We start from the raw sequence: 27,091 nt of genomic DNA, 5'->3' as shown, positions 1-27,091 counted from the left end.
TACATTTTTTTTCCTTTTTCAAGGAATGATGTACTTGTAACCCTTAGGTCTCCCTGTTCTACAAGACTCTTGAAATTAATGCTAACATCGCATTTGCCTTCCTCACCACAGACTCAACCTTCAAATTAACGTTTAGGGAACCCAGCACAAGGACTCACAAGTCCCTAAACAACTTAGATTTTGGAATTCTTTCTCCATTTAGAAAATAGTCTATGCTTTTATTTCTTCTATCAAAGTGCATGACCATACACTTCCCAACAATATTCCATTTGCCACTTCTTTGCCCATTATCCTAATCTGTCCAAGTACTTCTGTACCCTCTCTACCATCTCAAAACTACCTGCCCCTCCACCTATCTCATTCTGTGTCACCAAGTACTCCATATCTGCATCCTTCACAATTGACTCCAACATCTTCCCAACCATTGGGGTCAGGTTAGCTGGTCTATAATTTCCTTTCTACTGTCTGCCTCCTTTCTTAAGGAGTAGGGTGACATTTGCAAATATCCTAGGCTATGATATGATTTTAAGATGAAATAATATCAAAAATAATATTTAACACAAGAGGAATAATGAGAGAAGCAATGAAGGTACGCCAGATTGATTCCTGAGATGGCAGGTTTATCATAAAAGAAGAAATTAAGCACATCGAGCTTTTACTCTCTTAAATTTTATAAGAATGAATGGTAATTCCATTGGAACATACAAAATATACATATTGTACAATTTGACAGGTTAAAAGCGGGACTGCCTTTCTACAAGCTGGGGTGCATAGAACCAGTGCTCAGTCCTAAAATTAGGTGCCAACTATGCAAAACGAAGCTGAGATTAGAGGTTATTTTCATCCAGATTATTCAGCTGATGAATGTAGACAATAGATTTTCACTGTGAGAGTGGTTAAAAGATAGGTGTTTAATACAGGAAAATGTTGCTGACGTGAGAGATCTCACTGAATTCTGAAAAAGCCCAGACCTGATTCTATTTCTTATGGTTTTGAAACTCAATACCCTCTTCATCTCATTTAACCTCTATTAAAATTCTCTGACCCAATGGACCTCCAGTCAGAAAGAACAGTCCTCCACCAGTACCATTTGTCTTCTTACAGCCGTGACAAATACAAATCCAATCTACCCAGTTTCTGTGGATTCAATGTGCTTTAAGTTTCTAGATCAGTCTACCATGCAGACCTTATTGGATGTCTTACTGAAGGCCATATATACAACATTTACTGCCTTGCCCTCAAATATCTTCTTCATCTCCTCAAAAGACTCAGTCAAGTTTATAAGACATGATCTCCCCTCGCAAATAAACACTAACTTTCCCTAGCAAGACCATGCCCTGCCCGATGTGAGTAGACCTTTTCCCTCAATTTTATCCGGTAGTTCTCCGACCGCTCACCATTCTACAATTTGCTGGATTATTTCTATTGCTCTTCTTAAAGAGGGGTACAATTTTGGCTATTCTTCAGTCCTCTGACCTCACCCATGGCTAGTAAGGATTTCTGTCAAGGCCCCACGAATCTCCTCACTAGCCTCTCTCAAGTATAAAAGAGATTTCTTTAGCCAGAGGGTGGTGAACCTGTGGGATTCATTGCCATGGTCAGCCAAGGAGGACAAGTCATTAAGTATATTTAAAGCAGAGGTCACAAACAAGAGAAAATCTGAAGCTGCTGGAAATCCAAACAACACACACAAAATGCTGGAGGAACTTAGCAGGCCAGGCAGCATCAATGTAAGACAGTAGACAACATTTTGGGTCGAGACGTCAACTATACTCTTTTCAGTTAAAGCGGAGGTCGATAAGCTCTTGATCAGTCAAGAGCATCAAAGATTACGACGCTGTGGCAGGAGAATGGAGTTGACAGGGAAAATCAATCAGATACGATGGAATGGCAGAGCAGACTCAATGGGCTGAATGGCCCAATTCTTCTCCTATGTCTATGATCTTGTATCTTACCAGGCCCTGGGAACTAGTCCACTTGAATATTCTTCAAAAGACCCAATCCTACCTCCTTCATATCAAGATGCCTTTGAACATCAACACACCTCTCCCTGATCTTGCTCCTCACCATGTCCTCCTTCTTGGTGAATACTACTAAGAAGCTCTTGTTTAGAGCCCTGTCCATTTCTTCTGGCTCCAGGTGCAAATTCCCTTGGCATTCCTAAAGGAAAAAGTCAGATTTTTGCTTCCTAAACCATGTGCGTACTTTTTTCTTGCTCCTTATTGACTAAATTTGCACTGTCTCTCATCATCCAAGATTCTTAAACCTTACCATCTTTGCTATTTTTCTTCACAGGAAAATGTTTCACAAGACCGATTTTAAATGGGTCTAGTACTCAGGCAGGTCCTCAGTCAGCCATCAGCAGCAGCAATACATACCACCACAAATCTGCATTCTCAGAGTGGCATATCATTACACTGCAAGTATTGGCAACCTACTGGGTCAACTTGGATTCAATGAGTGCCAATGTGCATGGCAGAAGCAACAGCAAGTGTAGCTAAAAACACAAGATGTGAACCCTGTGAAACTTACAGCATATGCACCAGACAAAAGCAACAGCATCCAAACAAGCCATACAATTAAACAATCAACAAAACAGATCAAAACTCTGCCGCTCCTACACATGCAGTTCTCAAATGCTGCTATACAATTAAAACAACAGGAAATAGAGACTCCAAAGTTTCCCCATTGTCAATTATCTACTTTTGGTACTATTTTTGTAACTTAAAGTAATTTTTATGTCTTGCACTGTACTGCTGCTGCTGCAAACCAACAAATTTCACGACATATGTCAATGATAATAAACCAGATTCTGATGCCAAGGACAAGGCAGGAGCATTTGCAATCATCAATCTGCTGGAAGTGTTGAGTGAATGATCTTTTTTGGCCTCCTCCTGAAGTTCACACATTACAAAACACAATTATGAGCCAATTCAATACAATTTCCATGATAATGTGAAACAGTCAAAAGCGCTGGACACAGTAAAGCAAATGTGGCCAAATAAAAGTGAAATTGAAGACTTGCATACCAGACTGGCTTTTTCTGTGGCCAAGCTGTTCTAGTACAAGACTGAAAATTCTCCAGCTATACCTTGTCCACAAGAGGCATGATCAAACCAATCCAGCAATTACAGGGCAACACTCACAAATTGGTGGAGGAACTCAGGCCAGGCAGCATCTATGGGAAAGAGTAAGTAGTTGACATTTCAAGCCGAGACCCATCATCAGGACCCTGCAGCAATTACAGTTCTGGTCTGTTCTCAGTATGCAGTAAAGTAATAAAAAGGTTTAGTTAATATCGTTGAGGGGCAACTTCTATTTTGCTCTCACTGGTGTTCAGTTTGGGTTTTCAAAAAACCACTCAGTACCATCCTCATTAAAATCTTGGTCCAAGTGTGTACAAGACAGAAGATTCCCTAAGGAGAGATATGCATCAAGGTAATATCAGGCCATGAGAGAATAGCAAGAGGACATCGTAAAACTGGTGTAGTAACTGGAAATACACCGTGTGGCTACTTTATTAGTTAACTCCTTTATATTCATGGTCTTCTGCTGCTGTAGTCCATCCACTCCAAATTTCAACATGCTGCGCATTCAGAGATGCTCCTCAGCACTTCACTATTGTAACATGTGGTTAATTGAGTTACGGTCACCTTCTTGTCAGCTTGAACCAGTCTGGCCTTTCTCTACAGACCTCTCTTATTAAGAAGGCATTTTCACCCACAAAACTACCACTCACTGGATTTTTTTTTTGTATGTTCTTCATACCATTCTCTGTAATCTCTAAGAAACAGTTGTATGTGAAAATCCCAGGGGATCAGCAGTTTCGAGGATGTACAAACTACCCTGTCTGGCACCAACAATCATTCCATGATCAAAGTCACTTAGATCACATTTCTTTCCCTATTTTTATGTTTGGTCTGAATGACAACTGAACCTTGACCATATCTGCATGTTTTTATGCATTGAGTTGATGCCACATAATAGGTTGACTGATATTAACAAGCAGCTATACCTGATAAAATGGCCACTGAGTATATATCCAAGGAAAAGGAGTTTCTTAAAACAGCATGCTAAGTCTAACCATTATTAATGACCATGTCAGAAGCAAGAGAACATCAGGGAAGCAAGATGTGAATGAAGCCATGAGAGAAAGAGAGAGAGACAGAGACAGATGGGTCAGAATGGGAGTAGGATGGTGAATTAAGTATTTTATAGCCCCTTCTTTTTCAAAGTTCCATCAAGAGTCTCATCTTAATCATTATCCTTTAGCTCTCCATCCTTGTAAACTACCAGTATATCTCCAAACTACTTGCATGCACGGAACCGTGGAGAACTTTGGCTTACCCGAGGCTCAAAATATGAATCCTCTGACACACAAAATAATTGTTATTGCATCGCTGCGATAATGCAGAACAGATCAATATCAATGCACTGGAGATAAAGCTAACCAAAAATGCAGGTACTCTCAATTTGCTTTCTTCTTTTGATGGAGCCCACAGCATTCTCCTTCAAAATTTTTCCATGATGATCCTTTTGGATGGGGCGACTCTTGCTTGGTTCTGTTATTTATCCAGTCACAGTCAGAGAATTATTAACCACAGCTTATTTTCCCATGTAGTCTTTTCTCATGTTGTGTGTGAGTACATACGTGATCCCCTCTCAGTTCTCAAACACATGCTTATGATGCAGTCATCCACATTTTAAAACTCTAAACATTATAAATAATTTTTTTTCAGCATCAAGGTCACAGTTAGAACCAGGGAACACATTTGGACCGGGACATGAAAAAACACGCATCTCTTCTTATTGAAATAAGACTCTCTTCTTCATGAGCTTCCACCATGGCACCAAGGTCCAAATTTATAGTACAGACATCTGGATATTAGAGAGTAGGATGGAAGCAAGGAGAGGGGAATCATGGTTGGGAAAAGTGGGAGAGAGAGGAGAGGGAGTGGGAAGCACCAGTGACATTTTGTAATGATTAATAAATCTTGCCTCATGTCTCAGGGCTGGGTGTGTCTGCACTGCCATCTGTCCCACAACCCTCCCGTGGCTCTCTACCCTTGCCATTCCCAACATCCTTTGCTCCCACCAGATGTACAAACTCTCTCTCCATTCCACATTGACAAATACAGTACTGTGCAAAATTCTTAGGCACATTTATATAATTAGTGTGCCTAAGACTTTTGCACTGCGCTGTATAGTGGAGATCAGTCTACATTTTCTTAATTTATGTGTTACCAATAGTAGAATTCTAAGTTTAACAACTTTGATATACTTTGAATTTATCTTTACTACCTCAATACTTGCTCAAACTTTGAATGGTACTTAGCAACTTTCATTAAACATCTCTTACTTAAACTTTAGATTGCTTTTTGGTCCATTGGTCCAATTTCCTCAAGTTTCAGTCTGTCTGCTAGCGTCTCCACACACTCCTTTCCCAAAGTGCTCCAATTCCACAAAATACATACCAAAAATAAATCTAAAGTCCTTTAATTCCAAAGGAACATTTGGTGAAGGAATAGAAGAAATGTAAGGACATACCTTGGAGAAAAGCAGACATAGAGGGGGGAAAAAGTCACAATTTCAAAGTTTTTGACTCAATTTTAGCCAGATTGTATAGGATAAGCAGTATACAAAACCCAACAGGAAGTATGGAGGATGGACTATCACATAAAATAGGCAATAAACCACAACCTTGAAGTTTTATTCAGTATTTCAGATTTGGGCAGAGGGAGATGTAATTAACTTACTTTCACAGCACTAAGGTCCATGGGGTGTTTAATGATATTATGGTAATCATGAAGTCCCAATGCCTCAGCATCCACAGGTTCATAGAAAGGCCAAGCATACGCAACATGCTTCTTTGCAAACATTTCTTTGAGTATATTATTACAGTCTTGTAAATGTTCCATTATTTTTTCTTTTTTTCCAGCTTGGTGCTGTTGAGAATCCGGTAAATCCTTTGTATGCGCCTTGATGGACTGACTGGTTACCTTCTGGGAACAGATTTTTGTAGGCTTTCTTGGCAAGGATTTGCTACTTGTATTAGAAAATGAAGCAGTGGGTGTAGTAGTATCTGCCTTCCTTTTTACACCTTTCTTTACCTTAAATAAAAATAGTAATGAAGCACACAACATCAAAAGAGGAAAAGCTAAGCAATTATAATAAATTAACTCCTTGGCTAAATGAACATTACTTCAAATACTTGACAAAACAACAATTAACAAAAGAATGTATTTGCAGCCGTTCTTTTGCAATTAATAGCAAAACATCCTCAATCAGATCAGTTAAACTGCATTTGATCTGAATCGTTTCATACAGCAAGTTCAATATTATCACTATGTTGCTTGTCGTATCATGTAGGCAATCATAGTCCATGACGAAGTGGTTTGCCATTGCCTTCTTCTGGGCAGTGTCTTTACATGACTGGTGACCCCAGTCATTATCTATACTCTTCAGAGATCGTCTGCCTGGTCTCAGTGGCTGCACAACCAGGAATGGTGATATGCACCAGCTGCTCATATGACTATCCACCATTTGCTCCTACGGCTTCACGTGACCTTGATTGGGGGGGGGGGGAAGAGAGTGCGGGGGGGTGCTAAGCAGCTGCTAGACCTCATGCAAGGGTGACCTGCGAGCAAGCAGAGGGAAGGAGCACCTTACACTTCCTTTGGTAGAGATGCATCTCCACCCCACCACCCAATATATATTTTTTAAAAACCCATGTGTTGGAAGCTTGAAATAAAAACAGAATGTGCTGGAATTGCTTAGCAAGTCAGGCAACATTTGAGAAACAGAGTTAATGTTTCTGGCCAATAACCTGATGCAATTTCTGATGAAGTCACTGACCTGGAATGTTGACACTACTCTTCTCCACAGAATGCCCTCATCCTGCTTTATATTTATAGCATTCTCTGCTTTAAATCCAATTTATAGTTTGACAAAGTGTTCCTCACTGGAACTCAGTGTTAGGCATGCAATCCCACATTATGGAGGGGTTACTTTCTTAGAAGCCTACCAAATCATGGTTTTACACAAATTAAAATCCTATTTCACATTGAGCCCTGTGTTTTAAGTGTAGATGGGCTTCTATGGGATACTTCTCTTTCAAAAGTATTACTAGTACCACAGCTGCTGGTTCATAGCTGAGGTGCCACTTAAAACAAACGAGATTTTGCAGATGCTGGAAGTCCTGAGCAACACACACAAAATACTGGAGGAACTCAGCTGGTCAGGAAACATCTATAGAGGGGAATAAGGCCAAGACCCTTCATCAGGACTGGAAAGGAAGAGGGTAGAGTAAGGATAAGGTGGGAGAGGGAAAGGAGTACAAGCTGGCAGGTAATAGGTGAAACCAGGTGAGAGAAAAGGTAAGGGGAAATGAACTAAGAAACTGGGAGAGGATAGGTGGAAGAGGTAAAGAGTTGTACAGGACATCTAATGACAGACAGTGGTTCATGGAAGGGAAGGAGGCAAGGAACCAGAGGTAATTGATAGGCAAGTGGGAAGAGAGGAGCCAGAATAGGAAATGGTCATGTTCTTGCCATCAGGTTTGGAGGCTACCCAGACAGAATGAGGTATTGGCTCTCATGCCGACCTGCTCCCTTTTCCAATCTTTATTTCAGCTGACTTCTAACTAAATTAATATATCTTACCTTCTGCATTTATTTCATTAAACTGCTATCACATTGCCTTCTCACTTCAGAGCTCCAAGTTTGTAAATAATGAATGACTTAACAGTTTTCAGCAATAACAAGTAACAAATCTTTTGAAATCTTTTAAAATTCCAAAACAGAAGCACTTACTTTTGTAACAGGTTGGCTTGCTGAAATTAGAGGTCGAATTGGAGTAACTGGTAGTAATGTTGATTTTGTCCCAGTTGATATTATTGGTTTCTGAACTGTAGCTTCAGAAGCAGGTGGACAAAACTTTGATTGCACAGTTGAGGACACTGTGGGCAGCAAACAGATGGCACAACTACATTCGTAGTACAGTAATATCAATATCTATCCTTATAATTACCTTCCATGTTATAATTCATGACCCAAGACAATTATTACCAGATAAACTAAAACTTTTCCGAAGCTAGTAATTCTTTTAAATAATAGTTTTAGATATAAATATACTGCCAGTTATTTTATATTAACCCCGCCCCTATTAAAATATATTTGCATACAACTAGGCATTCAAACCCTTATTTCCCCCTTCAAATTTAAAGCTGTCAGCCATGGCATTTATATTGGTTTATTATTGTCATAAGTATCAAGATACAATTTGCATACAGTTTATATAGATCAAATCATTGCACAGTGCGTTAAGGTAAAACAACAATGCAGAATAGGATGCAAAAACTACCAAAAAAAAGTGCATTGTAGGTAAATGATAAAGTGTAAGATCATAACAAGATAGATTGTGAGGCCAAGAATCCATCTTATTGTACAAGAAGACTGCTCAATAGTCTGATAATAGTGTGATAGAAGTTGTCCTTGACCTGTCAGGCTTTTATATCTTCTGCCTAATCCTAATGGGAGAAGGGAGAAGAGAGAACATCCAAGGTAGGTTGATTATCTTGATATAACCTTGATAATAGGTTGATAATCAAGGTCTTTGATTATGCTGCCTGTTTTACAGAGACAGGACCCATAGAGGGGAAACTGGTCCCTGTGATGTGCCAAGCTGTGGCCACAATTACACAATTTCTTGCTGTCATGTGCAGAGCATGTTGTCATAACTAAGCTGTTCTGAATCCAGACAGGATGCTTTCTACAAAAAGAGGCATTTGCAAACAGTGTGGGAAATTCTTTTAGGCACCTTTGGCCAAGAAACTTGCACATTGATTATAATCTAAGTGGTCTTCCCATTTATATTGCATAATTCTCAATTCTGATTGAATAACAATCATGGGTTAACAAATATCTGAAGTTCTCAATACTTTTCAATGTAATATATAGTAATAGTAGTGCAAAAATTAGATGTTACTGTGGCATTTGGGCCATGTTGTCTTCAACTCCACAATCTTTTGTCCACAACAGGCCAGGAAAAGGACACAAGTCCGAGATAAGTGCAGTAATTATCCAATTTTACACAAAAAGTGATCATGTTAAAGATAGAATATTATGAGCAATTTAGGGCATGTTTTAATTTAAAAATCACATACATAAGTACACCAACAAAATTGAGAACATAAAAGGCTACCATAATAATAAGCTATTGTAGAAAGCTACAAAGAGAATGATTCTGAGGTGAAACTTAATCATATGGGAGTTGTGAGGATCAATAAGATGCATTAAATGAGAAGTCAAGTTAAGAGCACAAGGTTAAAAGGAATAGAAAGAGAACTAAAAAAGTACATCTAGACCTTATATACCAGCATAGATCAGTCAGGCCTATGATGTGCTTTGTGTGCCATAGTTTTTAGTTCTTATGTACATGTAGCAGAAAATAACAAGAGACTACCTTTTGCATGCCACAGTTCCTGAGGAGATATTGAATTGAGTGGAGGGAGGAAGAGGTTAAAAGAAGCGAGCAGGGGGTAGCCAGCGCATTTTTTGTATGCCACTGTTCCCAGGGGGGCATCAGATTGTGCATAATTAGAAACTTGACAAGATTGAATAAAAGTCAGGTTTAAGCAGAGCTGCCATTGAATGAGTGGGCCAGTGTTAGAGTGGGGAGTTGAGGCTTTGACAAGGAGATGCATAGGCCATAGGTAGATATTTTTCTTCAATGTTTATTCTTTAATTCTTATTGCACATTTGGAGCAGTGAAGATGCCAGGCAGGATAATGAAATGCTCCTCTTGTGGGATGTGGGAAGGCAGAGAGGCCTTCAGTGCCCTGATGACTACACCCAAAGTGCAGATCACAGGGTGACCATCAGGAAGGAGAAAGGGTACAGGCAGCCAGTGCATAATACCCCGTGGCTGTTCCTCTCAACAACAGGAATACTGCTTTGGATACTGTGGGGGTGTTGGCACCCTACCTACTGTGGAGGTCCTCCTAGCAGAGGAAAACCACAGCAGTCAGGTCTCCAGCACTGAGTCTGGGTCTGGGTCTGTGGCTCAGAAGGGAAGAGATATGCTGTAGTGATAGGAGATTCATTGGTTAGGGAAACAGGAAGGAGGTTCCGTGGATGAGAACAAGATTCCCGGATGGTATGTTGCCTCCTGGGTGCCAGAGTCAGGGACATCTCTGATCAAGTCCTCAGCATTCTTAAATGGAAGGGTGAACAACCAGAGGTCAAGATCCACAATGGTACCAATGACATGGGTAGGAAGGGTGATGAGGTCCTACAGAGTGAGTTCAGGGAGTTAGGTGCTAAGTTAAAGGACAGGAACTCCAGGGTTGTGATCTCAGGATTGCTATCCATGCCATGCTAGTGAGTCTAGAAATAGGAAGATCACAGTTTGAGAAGCAGGAGGAGGGAGGGCTTCAGATTGTTGGATCATTGATCCAGCAATCTCTTTCAGGGAAGGTGGGATCTGAACAGAACGGACAGCTTGCATTTGAACTGGAAGACTAATATCCTAACAGGAAACTAATACCCTAACAGGAAACAGGAAAAGGGTTAAATATGGTGGGACAAACATCCTTAGCTGCATATATTTCAATGCAAGGAATATTGTAGGAACGGCAGATGAGCTTAGCACCTGGATCACCATGTGGCATTATGACATTGTAGCCATTAGTGAGACAGTTGCAAGAGGAGCAGGACTGGCAGCTCAGTGTTCTGGGCTTCCATTGTTTTAGATGTGATAGAGCAGGAGGAGTTAAAGGGGGAGGGGGTTGCATTACTAATAAACAAGAGAGTGTGCAATACTTGATCCCCTATTAAGGAATGAGGTGGGTCATGTGACAAAATTTTGCTTAGGGGAATACTTTGCATCTAGTGATCATAATGTCATTACTTTCAAGGTAATTATGGAAAAGGATAGGCCTGGTCCTCGGGTTGAGTTTCTAAATTGGTGAAAGGCCAATTTTGGTGGTATCAGACAGAATCTAGTAATTGTGGATTGGGAGAGGTTGTTTTCTGCCAAAGCTGTACTTGGTAAGTGGGAGACCTTCAAAAGTGAAATTTTGAGAATACATAGTTTGTATGTTCCTGTCAGAATAAAAGGCAAGGATAACAGGTTTAGGGCACCTTAGTTTTTGAGAAATATTGAGGCTTTGGTTAAAAAAGCAGTAGGCAGCTGTCAATCCCAGGAGATCATGGGTTTGTGCCTCTGGTGGACTGTGTCCTCTCCAGCTCACAAGCCCAGACGGGAAGATTTGAAGAGCCGGCTGTTGCCCATGCAGTGGGTTCCCCCTCTCCACGTCACTGATGTAGTCCAAGGGAAGGACAAGCACCGATACAGCTTGGCACCAGTATCATTGCAGAGATTGCCAGTGTGAAGTTGTAAACAACATCAAACTGCCTTAGGGACCCCGGCTTCAGATTTCTTCCTCGGGGTTTACTCCTGAAGCCTTTCTCATGGGTGGGTATGGCCACAAGACAGTGGGGGTTTAAAAATCAGAGTTTTCCTTCTCCTAGGTGGGTCGCCATCCAAGGCTGACAAACCCCACCTGCCCAAAGCAACTGGTTTTGAGGTGCCAGTGGTCCGCCTTTGCCTCTTCTCGTCAGTAGTTCTGCCGGGTCTAGTAACTAAGCCACACGTGAAGGCCAAGAGTTGGACTTGGTTGTCAGAGGCTGTCAGAGTCACATGCAATTTGGAGCACTTTATAGGTACTGGGAGCTTATCTGCACTACCACTCCCAGTTAAGAAAAATAAAGCAGGTATAGGCATGTCAGAACAAATGAGGTATGAGGACTACAAGAAATGCATGAAGACACTTAAGAAAATCCGGACGGTTAAAATAATAATAAATTTATAGAGCACTTTTCATACGGATGATATAGTTCAAAGTGCTTTACAATGGGATAAAAGTACAAATATGAAAACAAAATAAAAAAATTAAAATAAAAAAAGGACAAGAAGATTTTTGTTAAAAGGTTAAAAAGATCAGTAGCTTTTGATCTGTTTAAAAGCATCAACTGAGTCTGCATCCCTTGTAGTTTTAGGTGTTGAATTCTAGTTTAAGAGTGTAGTTCAAAGAAGCTGACCTGCCAATTACCTTTTCAGGGAGATTAAATTTAGAGACCAACGGATGAATACCTGAGAGCTCGAGCAGGATTACAAAAGGAAAATAGTTCTATAATGTACTCCAGTCCCAGACCACTAAGAGCTTTAAACACAAGTAAGAGAACTTTAAAATCAATTTTTAAAGATACAGGAAGCCAATGCAGTATAGCTAGTACAGGAGTGATATGCTGCCTCACCCTAAATTTGGTTACAAGTCTAGCAGCGGTATTCTGAATGAGTTGAAGTTGGTCAATTGATTGCTTGGAAGGCCATTAAAAACTGCACTGCAGTAATCTAGTCTATTCAATATAAAGACGTTAATTAGTTTTTCAGCATCATTACATGACAGAAACAAATACACCTTTGCAATATTTCTTAAGTGTAGAAATACTACTCTGGTCACTTTCTTTAAGTGAGATTTAAAATTCAACCCTGAATCAAAAATAACTCCCAAGCAGGTTATTTCTGATTTTACAAGGGGAGCCAATTTCCCAAGTTTATCAAGTAGTTGATCTATTTTGGCTTTGGAACCAACCAAAAGTATTTCAGTTTTATCTTCATTTAGTTTGAAAAAACTTTTGCTCATCCATTTGGTTATTGCAGCCATACCAGAAGTCAAAAAGGACAGGGTGTTATCATCCTCAGGCTTATCCGAGATATACAATGATGTCATCTGCATATCTGTGGAAATAGCGCTTATTGAGGAATTGATGAGATTTTTTGCTCCTCGTGTATATGAAGGATGTAAGTAAGGACATGTTCGACACAACTTTGTGGGCCACAGGGCCTGCACTGTGTTTCTATGTAATGAAGTCAATTCAATATACTCTCTAATCATGCCTCCTAAGGGGAGCATGTATAAGGAAAAGAGTAGGGGTCCAGGACATTTTACCTGAGTAACACCAAAGGGTTCATAAAAGAGGGCAGGTGGTTGCTCAGACATGAAGGTGAACCCCAAGGGTTTCTACAGATATGTTAAGAGCAAAAGGCAAGGGACAGATTGGTCCTCTGGAAGATCAGAGTGGTCATCTATGCACAGAGCAGAAAGAGATGGGGATTTTTTTTTTTTTTACATCTATACTTGGGAGATGGACACCATCTACAGAAGTGAGGTCAAGGAGTGAGGTCATGGACCCTATTACAGATTACAGAGGAGGAGATATTTGCTGTCTTGAGGCAAATTAGGGTGGATAAATCCCTGGGGCCTAAGCAGAGGTATTTAAAACATCCTTAGTCAAGGGTGGTGTGCTGGAGGATTGAAGGATGGCTGAAGTTGTTCAAGAAAGCTCCAAGAATAAGCCAGGAAATTATATACAGTGGCAAACCTGACATCAATCATGTGCAAGTTATTAGAATGTAATTAAAAGGACTGGATGCAAACTATTTGGATAGACAGGTACAGATTAGGGGCAGTCAACATGGTTGTAAGTGTAGATTGTGTCTAACCAATCTTATAGAGCTTTTTTGAGGAAGTTACCAGGAACATTGATAAATTCAAGGCAGTGGATGTTGTCTACAAGGACTTTAGCAAGGTCTTTTGACAAGGTTCTGTAAGGGAGATTGGTGAAGAAGGTTCAGTCACTTGGCATTGTAGACATGGTAGTAAATTGCATTAGACATTGGCTTCAAGGGAGAAGTCAGAGAGTGGTTGCCTTGTTGACTATAGGCCTGTGACTAGTGTATTGCTGCAGGGATCGGTGCTGGGTCCATCATTGCTTGGCATCTATATCAATAATCTGGATGATAATGTGGTGAACTAGATTAGCAATTTTAGTCCGGGTGCAGGTTAATGGGACTAAGCAGATTAATAGTTTGGCATGGAGCAGATCAGTGAAATGGCCTGTTTCTGAGTGACAGTGTCCTATGACTCTACCAATGGCTTAAACTGAGGTCATTTCTATTCACTGACCTGGAAAGTTAAGTAGGGTATCTTTATTTGTTGGAGCTCTTGCAACATTTAGGAAATAAACATTTGTAAGAGACCAAGGATAATGAAGAGAAAGAAATTTGGATTAATTTTGCAAGATTAAAGTCCATCTTCATTATCCACTCACTCACAAGGACGCCCTCAGATCCCCATGTTGAAGTTTCTTAAAGCCATCAAAAAGATTTGTAACACCTTGAAAAGAGCAACACATTTCACGACACAGGCCGGTGATAATAAACCTGGTTCTGATTCTGAAAATGCATGCTGATCATGTGTGAGCATCTGCATTGCAATATTTCATCATCTATCTCAGTAAGCATTGGGTGAACCTTGCATTCAAAATTAGCATGTTAGTCTACGTTTTGGTATTTTTAACAAGTGAACCACTGAAAATATAAGGGGTGCCGACATAAGTTTATACAGTGGAAATCTTAGATAAACTAGCTAGTAGCTTAAGTGAAGCCATGGTCAACAGGTTGTGTATGGTTAATGAGTCAACCATTCATTTAATCAATTCTAAAGCAAAAGAAACTCGTTCAACTGTAGCTTTGAGAGGTCTGAAATGTGCCATATTGTGGAAAAACTAAGGTGAAAATGGAAAGAGATACAGGTTTGCGAATAGAGGGCATTAAGAAAATTTTCCTGTAGATCTTGCATTCAAGCAAGATTACAGAATTGCACGGAGACAGTACAGGGCTGGTGACAAGCAAAAAGAACACAGAGTTAGCAGCAGGTGGTTCAATCATCTCACAAAGTTTTTAAAGCTATATAATGCAGCATGAGGTGACGCAGTTGGGCAGCTGGTGAAGACTTTTTTTTAATGGTCTGAGAATCATTTTTAAGGAACAGAAAGCAAGAACCTGCTGCAAGGCAACTCAGAGGGCTCTGTGGTTTCATAATGAAGATTATAGGTTGAAAAGGCAAAGAGTTTAAGAAGGAGGAATCTGCCAGGAGAGGATAGAGGACTCTGGGAAAATTTGAAGTAGGGCACCAGAGGAGAGGTGATGGGCAGGTAAGCAGAGAGCCAGAATGGGGAATGGAAAAGAGAAGGGGAAGGGGAGAGAAATTAATGAGGTTAGAGAAATTGATGCTCATGCCACCAGGTTGGAGGCTATCCATATGGAATGAAGTGTTGCTTTTCCAATCTGGGAGTAGCCTTATTGTGGCAGTACAGGGTACCACAGAACAGCTTGTCAGAATGGGAATGGGCAGTGGAAGTAAAATGGATGCCAATAGGCAAAGCCCACCTTTTTATGGCAGATGGGGTGAAGGTTCTCAACAAAGAAGTGCCCCAATCTATCAAGCACCGGATACCGCCCTGACAGAGTCAGAGGTGAAGTGTCGCATCGGCAGGAAGGATTAAATGGGGTCCTATATAGTGGTGAGGGAGGGGCAGCTGTAGCGCTCGTCTTCCTTACAGGGTTAAGTACCTGGAGGGATTGGGTTTGGTTGAGAGGACATAGGAATTATGTAGAGAGCCATCCCTGCAGAGAGCATGGGGTGGGGAGGGGAGGAAAACGTGCTTAGTAGTAGGACTTCATTGAAGATAGTGGAAGTTACTGATAATTAGGTGCTGAATGTGGAGGCTCATGGGGTAGGTAAGGACAAGGGGAACTCTAAACCTGTTATGGTGGCCAGGAGGTGGAGTGAGTGCAGATGTCCAGGAACTGGAGGAGATTCAGGTAGCATCAATAGTGGAAAAAGGGAATGCTGTTTCTTGAAGAAGGACATCTCAAACATTCTGGAATGGAAAGCCTTGCCCTGAGAACAGATGTGGTAGAGACAGAGGAACTGAGAGAAGGGAATAGCATTTTCACAAGTGACAGGGCCAGAAGTAGTAATCGTCTAAGGAATCAATTAAACACAAAAACGAGGCTGAAATCCAGATCTCGATGCTTAACAGGACAGTGAAAGCCACAAACATCAAAAGCATTGACATGCTTATTGTTTCAATTAGATCCATCTTTTGAGGGTAGCATAAGAGTTAAAAGGGATATAGACAGTGCTTTGAATCCTTAAGCAGAAATGCATGATGAAATAAAAAACTTCACAGCTTCCTATAACAATAATAAAACCAACCCATCAATAAAACCATTGGAACAAACAAACCCATGCCCCTCCTTTGGAAAAATATTACTCTCAGCCTCTCCTCCCTTTCTAGCCACTTAACCTCAACAGTTGGTAGCCCAAAGTTATTAAGATTAGCACATTGTGGGCTGAATAGCCTGTCCCACACTGTACTGCTCTAAGTACATGTAATCTTTAACACCAGTGGTCCCCAACCACTGGGCCGCAAAGCATGTGCTACTGGGCCGCGAGGAAACGATATGATTTGGCGATATGAAATGATACGAGTCAGCTGCACCTTTCCTCATTCCGTCACGCCCACTGTTGAACTTGAACGCACGCAAGGTCATTACACACGCAAAGTCATTACCCACGTGAGGTCACCAGTTGCCTAAATGCAGTGATAACCTCGCACCAGGGATCACTGGTTGGCCTCGGGTAACCAGCCGACGAGAAGTGCTGTTACTACTGGCCTGGAGCGCGGACAGATGGGTACCGCCTCTAAACCTGTTTAGCACACCGAATGTTCGTGGGGAACCCAGTGCTAAAATATTCGCAGACAACCTAACTTGGGCTCAGGGCTCCGTAAGTAGCAGAGCAGCTACCTCGCTGCGATCTACTGAAAGTCATCCCTCGAGCCAAACTTTTGTCAGCCGATAGATCCTACCTACCTATTGGGGGGGGGGGGGGGGTGAGCGTGCGCGCATCCTGTTGCACTCCTCGCTCGGTTGCTCTCTTCAGACTGCGACCGCCGCGGCCCCAGAACGGGGACCTCCGGCCCTTACCTTGTCCCTTCACTGGCGTGTTGCAATGATTTTATATGTTCATACGAGGAAAATATGCGCTGTGTGTTTAATATTAAATTCGTTCAATAAACCCTTTTAGAAATGAAATTGAGTGTATTAGCCACTTATAAGTGACTTACAGTTAACTTTCCAATTATATTGCAGTCGGCCGGTCCACAAGAATATTATCAATATTAAATCAGTCCGCGGTGCAAAAAAAATGTAGGTGACTCCTGTTTAACACCACCATCTCACCCACACAATAACATCAATCATTAGTGTAGCATTCAGTATGATGCCAGGAATGGCTTCTCATCTTTCTCAAAATTGCTCTATTAAAAGGATTTTTTCTATTGCTTTGCTAACTCTTATTATCTTTATTAGTCCTCCCAGAGTGTCACATCTCACACTTAACTGGATGAAATTAAAATTAGTCCCACTATCCTGCAAATTGGAAAGACAGCAAGCACAAAAATAGAAAGCTCAAGTTGAAACCCGGGTTTTTCACAAGTGGACCTTTGGTTATCAAACACGCTGCAAGTGTTCAAGGTGATGTAGCATTTAATAATACCATTGTGAAGATTACAATTATAACATTTTAAAAATTTCCTGCAGTTGAAACAATGAAGATTTCTCCAGGAATATACAACTCCCCCTCCATTGTCCTGCCTTATCAGTTTCTTGATAAATTCTCAGATTCCTTTAAAACAATGGTTTGGAACCTGGCATCCTTGGCTAACAGCATTGGTCCATGGCATAAAAAAAAGTTGGGAAACCCAGCTCCAAAATGAGGTGATACTATTTGACGTCAACCCAATGATCTACTTATAATTCAACAAAGATGTTCTAATTGACACATCAACTGCTTTCATCATTTTAGGTAACTCAGACCATTACATATTTGATAACAGAAAATAGTAAATCTAAAACAAAGAGAATTGTTGGAAGCACTCAGTAGGTCTTGTTATCTATTGTCATTTCTATCTCAACAACGCCCAATCTCTGAGTCTTTAGATGATGGGGGGAAACTACTAAATCAGTCAGCCTCACTCAGGAGTTTGTGCCTGAGATTTTCAATGATACACATCCTATGAGCTTTGTAATAATTTTGGAAATCTTACCAGACTGAGACTATACTATAGAAAAAAACTGTCACCTTTCTTTCCACCAATGTACAGTTACAATGCTATACATAAGATGAGAAATATATCCAGCTGATTACCTGATCCTTTTCCATGAGTTGCTTTTTTATTAGCCACTGGAAGTTCTATTTCCTCTTGAGGCATTTTTGCCACCTTCTGTAAAAATAGCTTCTCTAATGTTTGTGCCATTAGAACTATATCATCACCTGGCTACAAAAACATTGGTTATATTGATAACAATCAAACCATTAAAACTTTCACAGAACAAATTAAGTAATTTCATACCCGATTATATACGTAACAGTTGGTAAACATTGTAGTTAAGTCTTCTATACACTCCATTGCTTTACAATAATATTTGTTTTCCAAGCGTTTTTTGATTGTACCCAGATCCATTGGTTTCTTCGTTATTTGATAATAATCCTGAGAGGAAGAAAACATTGATGTTGAGATTGGAACCAGTTTTAGTTATTTTTTCTCCATTTATTAGTTCATCAATTTAACAGTACAGTCTTTAGATTAAGAAAATACAACTCAAAAACATCCCAAACAAGTTAAACTACAAATCTTTGATGTTTATTATCCAAATATAAAATTTGAATTTCACTCAACATATGATGAAAATAATAATTCAAACATTTTAATTTTCCACATGATGATGCAACATGGTTTTTTTTTAAAAAAGGAGGACTTATCAAGTAGAATGCAGTACCAAGACATCAGGAAATGAAAATGGAATCTCAAAAAGTAGGAGGGAATGCAAAATAATTTTGATCAAAGGTTTCTAAGGTACATTTAATGTCAGAGAAATGTATAAAATATACATCCTGAAATTCTTTTTCTTTGCAACCATCCACGAAAACAGGGAAGTACCCCAAAGAATGACAGTAAAATGTTAGAACCCCAAAGCCCCCCACCTCAGCTCTCCCCTCCCACGCGCAAGCAACAGCAAAGTAACAATCCCCCCTTCCCCACCAGCAAAAGCATTGGCACCCCCACCGAGCACTCAAGCGCGCAGCAAAGCATCATTAAAGACACAGACTTGCAGTACCCCAATGACCACTCATTAACCCAGTAATTCAATATACCACAGGCTCTCCCTAATAAGAGAAAAAGAGGAGTCTCAATTTCAGTAAGCACCGTTCATGTTTCAGTACAACAAGAACTTCTGAAATGTAGAAATTATGAAAGGCATCCTAATGCTTACCAATGATAAAGTAATGGGTCTGGATTGAGGAAAATGTGTCCATAATGTTGAGAAAACAAAATGTGACAATATAAACCAGATTACAGAAATACATTTTGAAACGAAAACTGAATACTTTCAAAGATTTCAAATATAACTCTCCACCCATCTCGCAACCACTCAGAGGCAACCCGACATGCTCAATATTGCAATTTTTATTTCAGAATTCCAGTATTCGCAGCAGTAGTCCAATTTACTGGATGTCTGGATTGAAATATTTCCTGGAAGTGCACATGCTAACAAATAAGTGCAGATTAAAAAGTGATAAGACCAGATTTTGGTAGAGTTGTTGTTGTTCTTTGTGCCATGTGGCGCATCGGGCAGCAACCTTGCCATTTCTTTCACATTTGTCTATTGTTTTTTTTAAAAATAAGGCTAAGTTGCTAGCTCAATGCTCAACCCAGCACGAATAGAGAGCGTGCAAGGAGCTGGCCAAATTTGAACCCAGATCCGCTCACCTCCGGTGCCAGTGCAGATGCCACTGCACCCATGGTGGAGTAAATTAGCTATATATTTCTGCAAAAGATAATGTATGGATCTAGACTAATTACACAGAGAACACAAATTCAAATCCACCATTGGGAGCACTTATGAGATTTTTTTTAATATAAAAAAATGGATAATGGTAATAATTTGATTAGAAAGTTGTCATATTAGTTACAAAATTCAATAATATGATGACATCCTTGACAAATCAAACCTGGAACTTTCAACTCTGGTTTACTCTTGCACAACATCAGAATTTATTCCAATTATATCTGCAATACATCAAGGCCCACCACCATCTTTTCAATAAAGTGAACTCACCCTTGAATTCCCCCATAAAGAATAGCTGTTTTTAAAATCAAGGTTATAGAAAATTTCCAATACTGTGGCATGCAAAAGTTTGGGCACCCCTGGTCAAAATTTGTTACTGTGAATAGTTAAGTGAGTAGAAGAAGAACTGATCTCCAAAAGTCATAAAGTTAAAGATGAAATATTCTTTTCAACATTTTAAACAAGATTAGTGTATTGTTTTTGTTTTGTACAATTTTAGAATGGAAAAAAGGAAAGGAGCACCATGCAAAAGTTTGGGCACCCCAAGAGACTTGAGCTCTCAGATAAATTTTACCAAGGTCTCAGACCTTAATTAGCTTGCTAGGGCTATGGCTTGTTCACAGTCATTGTTAGGAAAGGCCAGGTGACGCAAAGTTCAAAGCTTCATAAATACCCTAACTCCTCAAACCTTGTCCTAACAATCAGTAGCCATGGGCTCCTCTAAGTAACTGCCTAGCAATCTGAAAATTAAAATAAATGATGCCCTCAAAGCTGGAGAAGGCTACAAGAAGATAGCAAAGCATTTTCAGGTAGCCGTTTCCTCAGATCGTAATGTAATTAAGAAATGGCAGTTAACAGGAATGATGGAGGTCAAGTTGAGGTCTGGAAGACCCAGAAAACTTTCCAAGAGAACTACTCATAGGATTGCTAGAAAGGCAAATCAAAAACCCGTTTGACTGCAAAAGACCTTCAGGAAGATTTAGGAGACTCTGGAGTGGTGGTGCACTGTTCTACTGTGCAGCGACACCTGCACAAATATGACCTTCATGGAAGAGTCATCAGAAGAAAACCTTTCCTGCATCCTCATCACAAAATTCAGCATCAGAAGTATGCAAAGGAACATCTAAACAAGCCTGATGCATTTTGGAAACAAGTCCTGTGGACTGATGAAGTTAAAATAGAACTTTTTGGCTGCAATGAGCAAAGGTATGTTTGGAGAAAAACAAAGGTGCAGAATTTCATGAAAAGAACACCTCTCCAACTGTTAAGCACAGGGGTGGATCAATCATGCTTTGGGCTTGTGTTGCAGCCAGCGGCACAGGGAACACTTCACTGGTAGAGGGAAGAATTAATTCAATTCAATACCAGCAAATTCTGGAAGCAAACATCACATCGTCAGTAAAAAAAAAAAGCTGAAGATGAAAAGAGGATGGCTTCTACAGCAGGATAATGATCCTAAACACACCTCAAAATCCACAATGGACTACCTCAAGAGGCGCAAGCTGAAGGTTTTGCCATGGCCCTCACAGTCCCCTGACCTAAACATCATTGAAAATCTGTAGAGAGACCTCAAAAGAGCAATGCATGCAAGATTGGTCAATTATGGATAACTCTGAACATCCTCTACATAGCACCATCCAGAGACAGAGAAGCAGTTTCAGTGACAGGTTATTATCGATGCAATGCTCCTCAGACAGGATGAAGAGGTCAATACTCCCCAATGCCATTAGGCTATACAATTCTACCGCCAGGACTTAAGAACTTTTTAAAAGCTATTATTAATGCTTTTTGAGATGGTGATTTAGATGCATATCATATTTTTTTTACTGAGTTAAGTATTGTATGTAATTAGTTTTGCTACAACAAGTGTATGGGACATTGGAAAAAAAGTTGAATTTCCCCATGGGGATGAATAAAGTATCTATCTATCTATCTAGATGCCCCAAGAATCTCACAGAGCTAGAAGACTTTTGCAAGGAAGAATGGGTGAAAATCCCCCAAAGAATTGAAAGACTCTTAGCTGGCTACAGAAGTGTTTACAAGCTGTAATACTTGTCAAAGGGAGTGTTACCAAGTACTGACCATGCAGGGTGCCCAAAATTTTGCTTCGGGCCCTTTTGCTTTTTTTGTTATTTTGAAACTGTAAAAGATGGAAATAAAAAAGTAATCTTGCTTAAAATGTTAAAGAAATGTGTCATCTTTAATTTTATGCCTGTTGGAAATCAGGTCATCTTTTTCTCACTTAGTTATTCACAGTAACAGAAATTTTGACCGGGGTGCCCAAACTTTTGCATGCTACTGTATAGATTGTTTAAATGATGTCAAGTATCAGAGAGGAATAAAGTGTCTATGGATAAATTTTTCAAATTGTGGTGTTATTTCCACTGCAGCCAAAGTCAAAAGAACTGTGTAAAGTTGCTGGCAAACTAAGATCAATCTAACTCTTCCCTCTGACATAGCAACCACCCTAAGTTTCTTAATGCCCTTAATGTATCTGCCTTTACCACCACCCTGGCAGGGCATTCCAAGCACTCACCACTCTGTTAAAAACTTACCTCTCAGTGTTTAAAAAAAACCTACCTCTGACATCTCCCCAACACTTTCCTCCAATCACCTTTAAATGATGTGCTCATTTCCATTCTGGGTAAATGTCTATGGCCTTTTATCATCTTGTACCCCTCTATCAAGCCCTAGCTTGCTCAAGCTATTTTCACAACTCATGTTGTCTAATCCAGGCAGCTTTTCGTAAATCTTCTCAGCACCCTTACTGAAGCTTCCACATCCTTCCTATCATGAGGCAACCAAAACTAAACACAATATTCCCAGTGTGACCTAGCCTGCATTTTTATAGAATTGCAGCAATACCCTATGGCTTCAATTAACATTGGCTCAAATTGACTCCTATGTTCAGGTTTGTTTTCAGAATTCCTGCTGCCCACACTTATCCAACAATCAAATAAGGCAATGAACTTTCAAAGTCTTCTAACATTTGAAGTGCTCTACCTCACCATGCAGGTCAATTCTTCTTTCAGAGAAAGAATTAACTTGTGCAAAACTTGCTCATCGAAGACAATTAGAAAGAACAATGGACAAAAATTTAAAATCCGCAAGAAAATCCTATCAGCACCATGGTAGTGGGTACCCACAAGTGTAAAATGCTTGCGCAGATAGTTTTATTATATAGTATTTACTACATTGGTGTCTGCTGCCAGTATTACTTACAATTGCTACAAAGACAGCCTGCCCATATACCCAAAATAAAACAGTTTAATTTTGTTATAGATACAGTTCAAATGTTTCATCTTCAACCTCATGACTGATGTACTGAGCAGCTTGTTAATTGTGGCTGCTGAATAAAACAGGATGGTGTAAGAGTGTTGTGAACAGATAAAAATATACTTACAGGCAGGTTTAGCTTCACAGCATCAACAGGTTGCTGGAATGGCCATGCAAAATGGTGTTTCCATAAAGCTTTAACCACCACGTTCTGCAAATATTGCAGCTGATTTGTCATGCGGCTAGGTTTACTTGGATCACAGTATACTGGTGGCTGTGGATTCACAAGCGTATACTCATGCATAGCCCTTTTATCTTCAGTTGATGTCATTTTGAATTTAAGTTCTTCAAAGCCAATAGTTTTTGCCTACATTTCCATTCGATGACCTTGGCCATTTATTAAACCCATTACTTCATAAGGTATCTGCTAAATGTGAACAGTACAGATTTAGAATCATAGCAATTGTTGAAACTAAGCAGTTTAGAAAATAAAATGCAAATAAATACTACATCTCAAATTAATAGCCTCAACTAGCACTGAAATCATGGTTGCATAAATACTAAAATTACAGAATTACCACTGGATATTAAACAAGCTTCAGCAACAGTTTCAATTTATAGCAATGATGAAAATGCCAAAACACAATTTTTTTTTTTTTAAAAAGGCATTTTGCTTTTGTCCTTTTGGAGAAATCAGAAATTTTAAAGGCTGAAAATCCTGTAAGCATCCCATTAATATGGAACAATATTGAGGTGGATTTAAATACCATTATGATCGCTTGAGATATACTGTTAGGCAAACAACTGGGGTAAGAAAAAAAGCTTAAAAAAGTCACCTGGCCTGGACTGCTTGCATCCTCATTGAATTTGTTAAGGGTGCGACAATACAAATTGATAAAGGTAGAGCACTAGATGTGGTGTATGGGGATTTTAGTAAAGCATTTGATATGATTCCCCATGGTAGGCCCTTTCAGAAGGTCAGGAGGTATGGGATCCAGAAAAGCTTGGCTGTGTGGAAACAGAACTGGCTTGTCCATAGAAGACAGAGGTTGGTTGCAGATGCACCTTATTCTGCTTGGAGGTTAGTGACCATTGGAGTTTCATGGGAATCTGTTCCAGGACCCCTGCCCTTTGTGATTTTTATAGTGACTTGGATGAAGAAGTGAAAGGGTGGGTTAGTAAGTTTGCAGATGACACGGAGGTTGGTGGAGTGGTAGGTTGCAATGGGATATCGACAGGATACGGAGCTGGGCTGAGAAGTGGCAGATGGAATTCAGCCTGGAAAACAGTGAAGCAATTTACTTTGAAAAGGTCAAATTTGCAAGCAGAAGACTTCAAAAAGGTGAATTCAAGAAACACTCACCAATCCGAATTCAGGGGCCATTGGTGGAAAGCTTGTGTAGTTTCAGGTTCCTGGGCATCAGCATCTCTAAGGATCTATTGTGGGCCTACCATACTGATGCAATTACAATGAAGGCGCACCAGTGATACCTCATTCAGAGTTTGAGGAGATTTGGTATGTCACAGATTAGCAAATTTCAATGGAAGTACCATGGAGAGCATTCTGACTGGTATCATCTTGTATGGAGGTACCAATGCAGAGGATTGAAAGAAGCTGCAGAGGGTTGTAGACAGCCAGCTCCATTATGGGCATCAGCCTCCCCACCATCAAAGGCATCTTTCAAAAACTGTCTCAAGAAGGTGGCACTCACCATGCAGACATGCTCTCTTCTCATTGCTAGCATCAGGCTGCTGGTATCGGAGCATGAAGACCCCCAAAATTCTGGGAACAGCTTCTTCCCCTCTGCTATCAGCTTTATGAATGGTCCATGAACAATACCTCACTCCTTTTTTGCACTATTTGTATTGTAACTCACTGCAATTTTGCTCTGCCTGCACTTTGCTGCTGCCACAAAACAAATTCTGACGAAGAGTTAATATAGAATTAGATCTTGTTGAATTACACCCTATCCTCGTTATATGCATCTTCAGTAATGCGGATTCACAGTTAAACAAGGAACCTATTTCTACCAACGTCTCCTTATATGCGTCCAAAACTCAGTTATGCGAGGAGCACTGCTTTCCCGCCAACACAAGTCACATGCGCATGCCTCACAGTCTCACTGTTGGGATGAGAAGCACCACTTTCCCGCCAATACAAGTCAGGTGTGCGCGACTCATAGTCTCACTACCGCCAGTCTCGCATTGGTTTTGGCAGTGTGTCGATGTGTGATCTTGCGCTCTTAAACTTTTGAGTTTTTAACCTATGATGCAGTGATTTTGTGCTTGAAATAGTTAACTGTGCCTCCTAAGTGTCCGATGTCAATTCCTGGGCCATCAGCCAAGTGGCAGAGAACCACTTTAACACTTGAAAAAATGTTGGAAATTATAAAGAGGGCAGTGTTAGGTGGAGGTAACACAGTTCTGGGACACTACTGCCAGGAACTGAATCTTGCCTTTAAAGTTCTTTTGTTGCTTGACAATGTGCCAGCCCATCCTAAACATTTCAACAGCATTCATCCTAACGTAACAGTGCGTTTCCTGCCTCCTAACACAACATCGCTGATTCAACCACTCAACCAAGGTGTGATCTACATTCATGGCGGTTTTTTTTCCGTTTTTTTTTTTAAACGGCAAACTATCGCTCAGATGCTGCAACAGACGATTTTGAACATCCCGGGAATTTACCAACAGTGAGGGAATGGTGGAAGTCGGAACACTTGGCGCAAATGGCGATGGACGTGGACCGAAGTTTAGAATGGAGTCAGCATTTTAGTTGTTCCCTGCAGTCAACCCTTTTTTCCCTACAAGCAAGTTTATGCTGAAAAACAAAATGCTGCCAAGCAAACAACCCTCACTACTTTCTTCAAATCGGTGTCATCTCCTGCTGCCGGCAGTTCTGAAAGATCTGTGAGTCTTCCTTCACCCCTTGCTGTGCTTGATGATCCTGATGACCCACAACCATCCACCTCATCTATGTAAAGCTTCCCAACACCACAACAACCACTCATCTCCTGGAGCGAACACACCTGGTGAGTACTATACACCCTAGTATGTTAACTTTCTATGAATTATTATGTTGAATATTATCTTAAATTGATGAAACATAATACAAATGTTGCCTTGTGGTACTACTTGTGTTGTATTGGTATGAAAATGTCAATTACAGATAAAGCATATTTAGGAAGCCCCCTGGAACACATCCCTATTTTCTCCATTTAAATAATTATTCACATTGTGCGTTTCATACTATGCGTTGACTGTGAGGAATGTATCCCCTGCATATAACGAGGATAGGGTGTATCCATTTTAGGTATAGTACTTGTCTCATGACCATTTTGAGACCAAGTCCCCTAGTACCTGTCTCATCTACCAGTGTCAACAACTTTCCTGCTTTTATCTTATCTATCCCTTTCATAATTTTGTTTCTGTAAGATCTCTTCTCATTCTTCTGAATACCAATGAGTAGTCCCAGGCAACTTAATCTCTCCTCACAGGCCCATCCTCATCTCTGGAATCACCACCCCCAAAGTTAGTACATCTTTCCTTAAGTCTGTGTCTGAGGTCTCCGTCAATCAGAGTTGGCCATAGATATTATGTCCTAGCTGCCTAGATGCACAAGCCTGGGCAGTACGATATGGAGAGCAAGCTGTTGCCCGTGTAGCAAGCTCCTCCTCTCCATGCATCTGATGAACCCAAAGGAACGGCAGAGACCAATACAGTTTGATACCAGCAGTATCGCAGGAGTTGCAAATTAACAGTGAACTCAATGCAAGACCGCCTTAGGGACTCCAGCTCCAGATTTTTCCTGCTCGGGATTTACTCCCATAGCCTTCCCCATGAGTGGGTATAGCCGCAAGGCAGCGGAGGTTTGAGATCAGAGTTTTTCCATCTCCTAGAAGAGCTGCCAACCATGGCTGATGAGCCACATCTGCCTAATGCAAGTGGTTTTTATGGCACCAGTAACCCACCTTTGCCCCTTCTCCTGTCA

General features: G+C 40.4%; 1 protein-coding gene across 1 annotated transcript in view; it reads right to left on the bottom strand.

The window, feature by feature from the left end:
- Nucleotides 1–23,523, bottom strand: part of LOC140736764 (bromodomain-containing protein 3-like) — an 86,515-nt gene extending 62,992 nt beyond the window's left edge. The window contains exons 1-5 of the mRNA XM_073062665.1: nucleotides 23,228–23,523; nucleotides 18,327–18,464; nucleotides 18,122–18,251; nucleotides 7,812–7,957; nucleotides 5,757–6,110 (exon numbers count right to left, since the gene is read on the bottom strand). Coding sequence (XP_072918766.1) covers nucleotides 5,757–6,110; nucleotides 7,812–7,957; nucleotides 18,122–18,251; nucleotides 18,327–18,464; nucleotides 23,228–23,431 — 972 coding nt within the window. The 5' untranslated portion in view covers nucleotides 23,432–23,523. The remainder of the gene's footprint in view (nucleotides 1–5,756; nucleotides 6,111–7,811; nucleotides 7,958–18,121; nucleotides 18,252–18,326; nucleotides 18,465–23,227) is intronic.
- Nucleotides 23,524–27,091: the final 3,568 nt, after the last annotated feature.

Source organism: Hemitrygon akajei, chromosome 12, assembly GCF_048418815.1.
Source record: "Hemitrygon akajei chromosome 12, sHemAka1.3, whole genome shotgun sequence".
Taxonomy (NCBI): domain Eukaryota; kingdom Metazoa; phylum Chordata; class Chondrichthyes; order Myliobatiformes; family Dasyatidae; genus Hemitrygon; species Hemitrygon akajei.
This window is presented reverse-complemented; position numbering and strand designations above follow the sequence as displayed.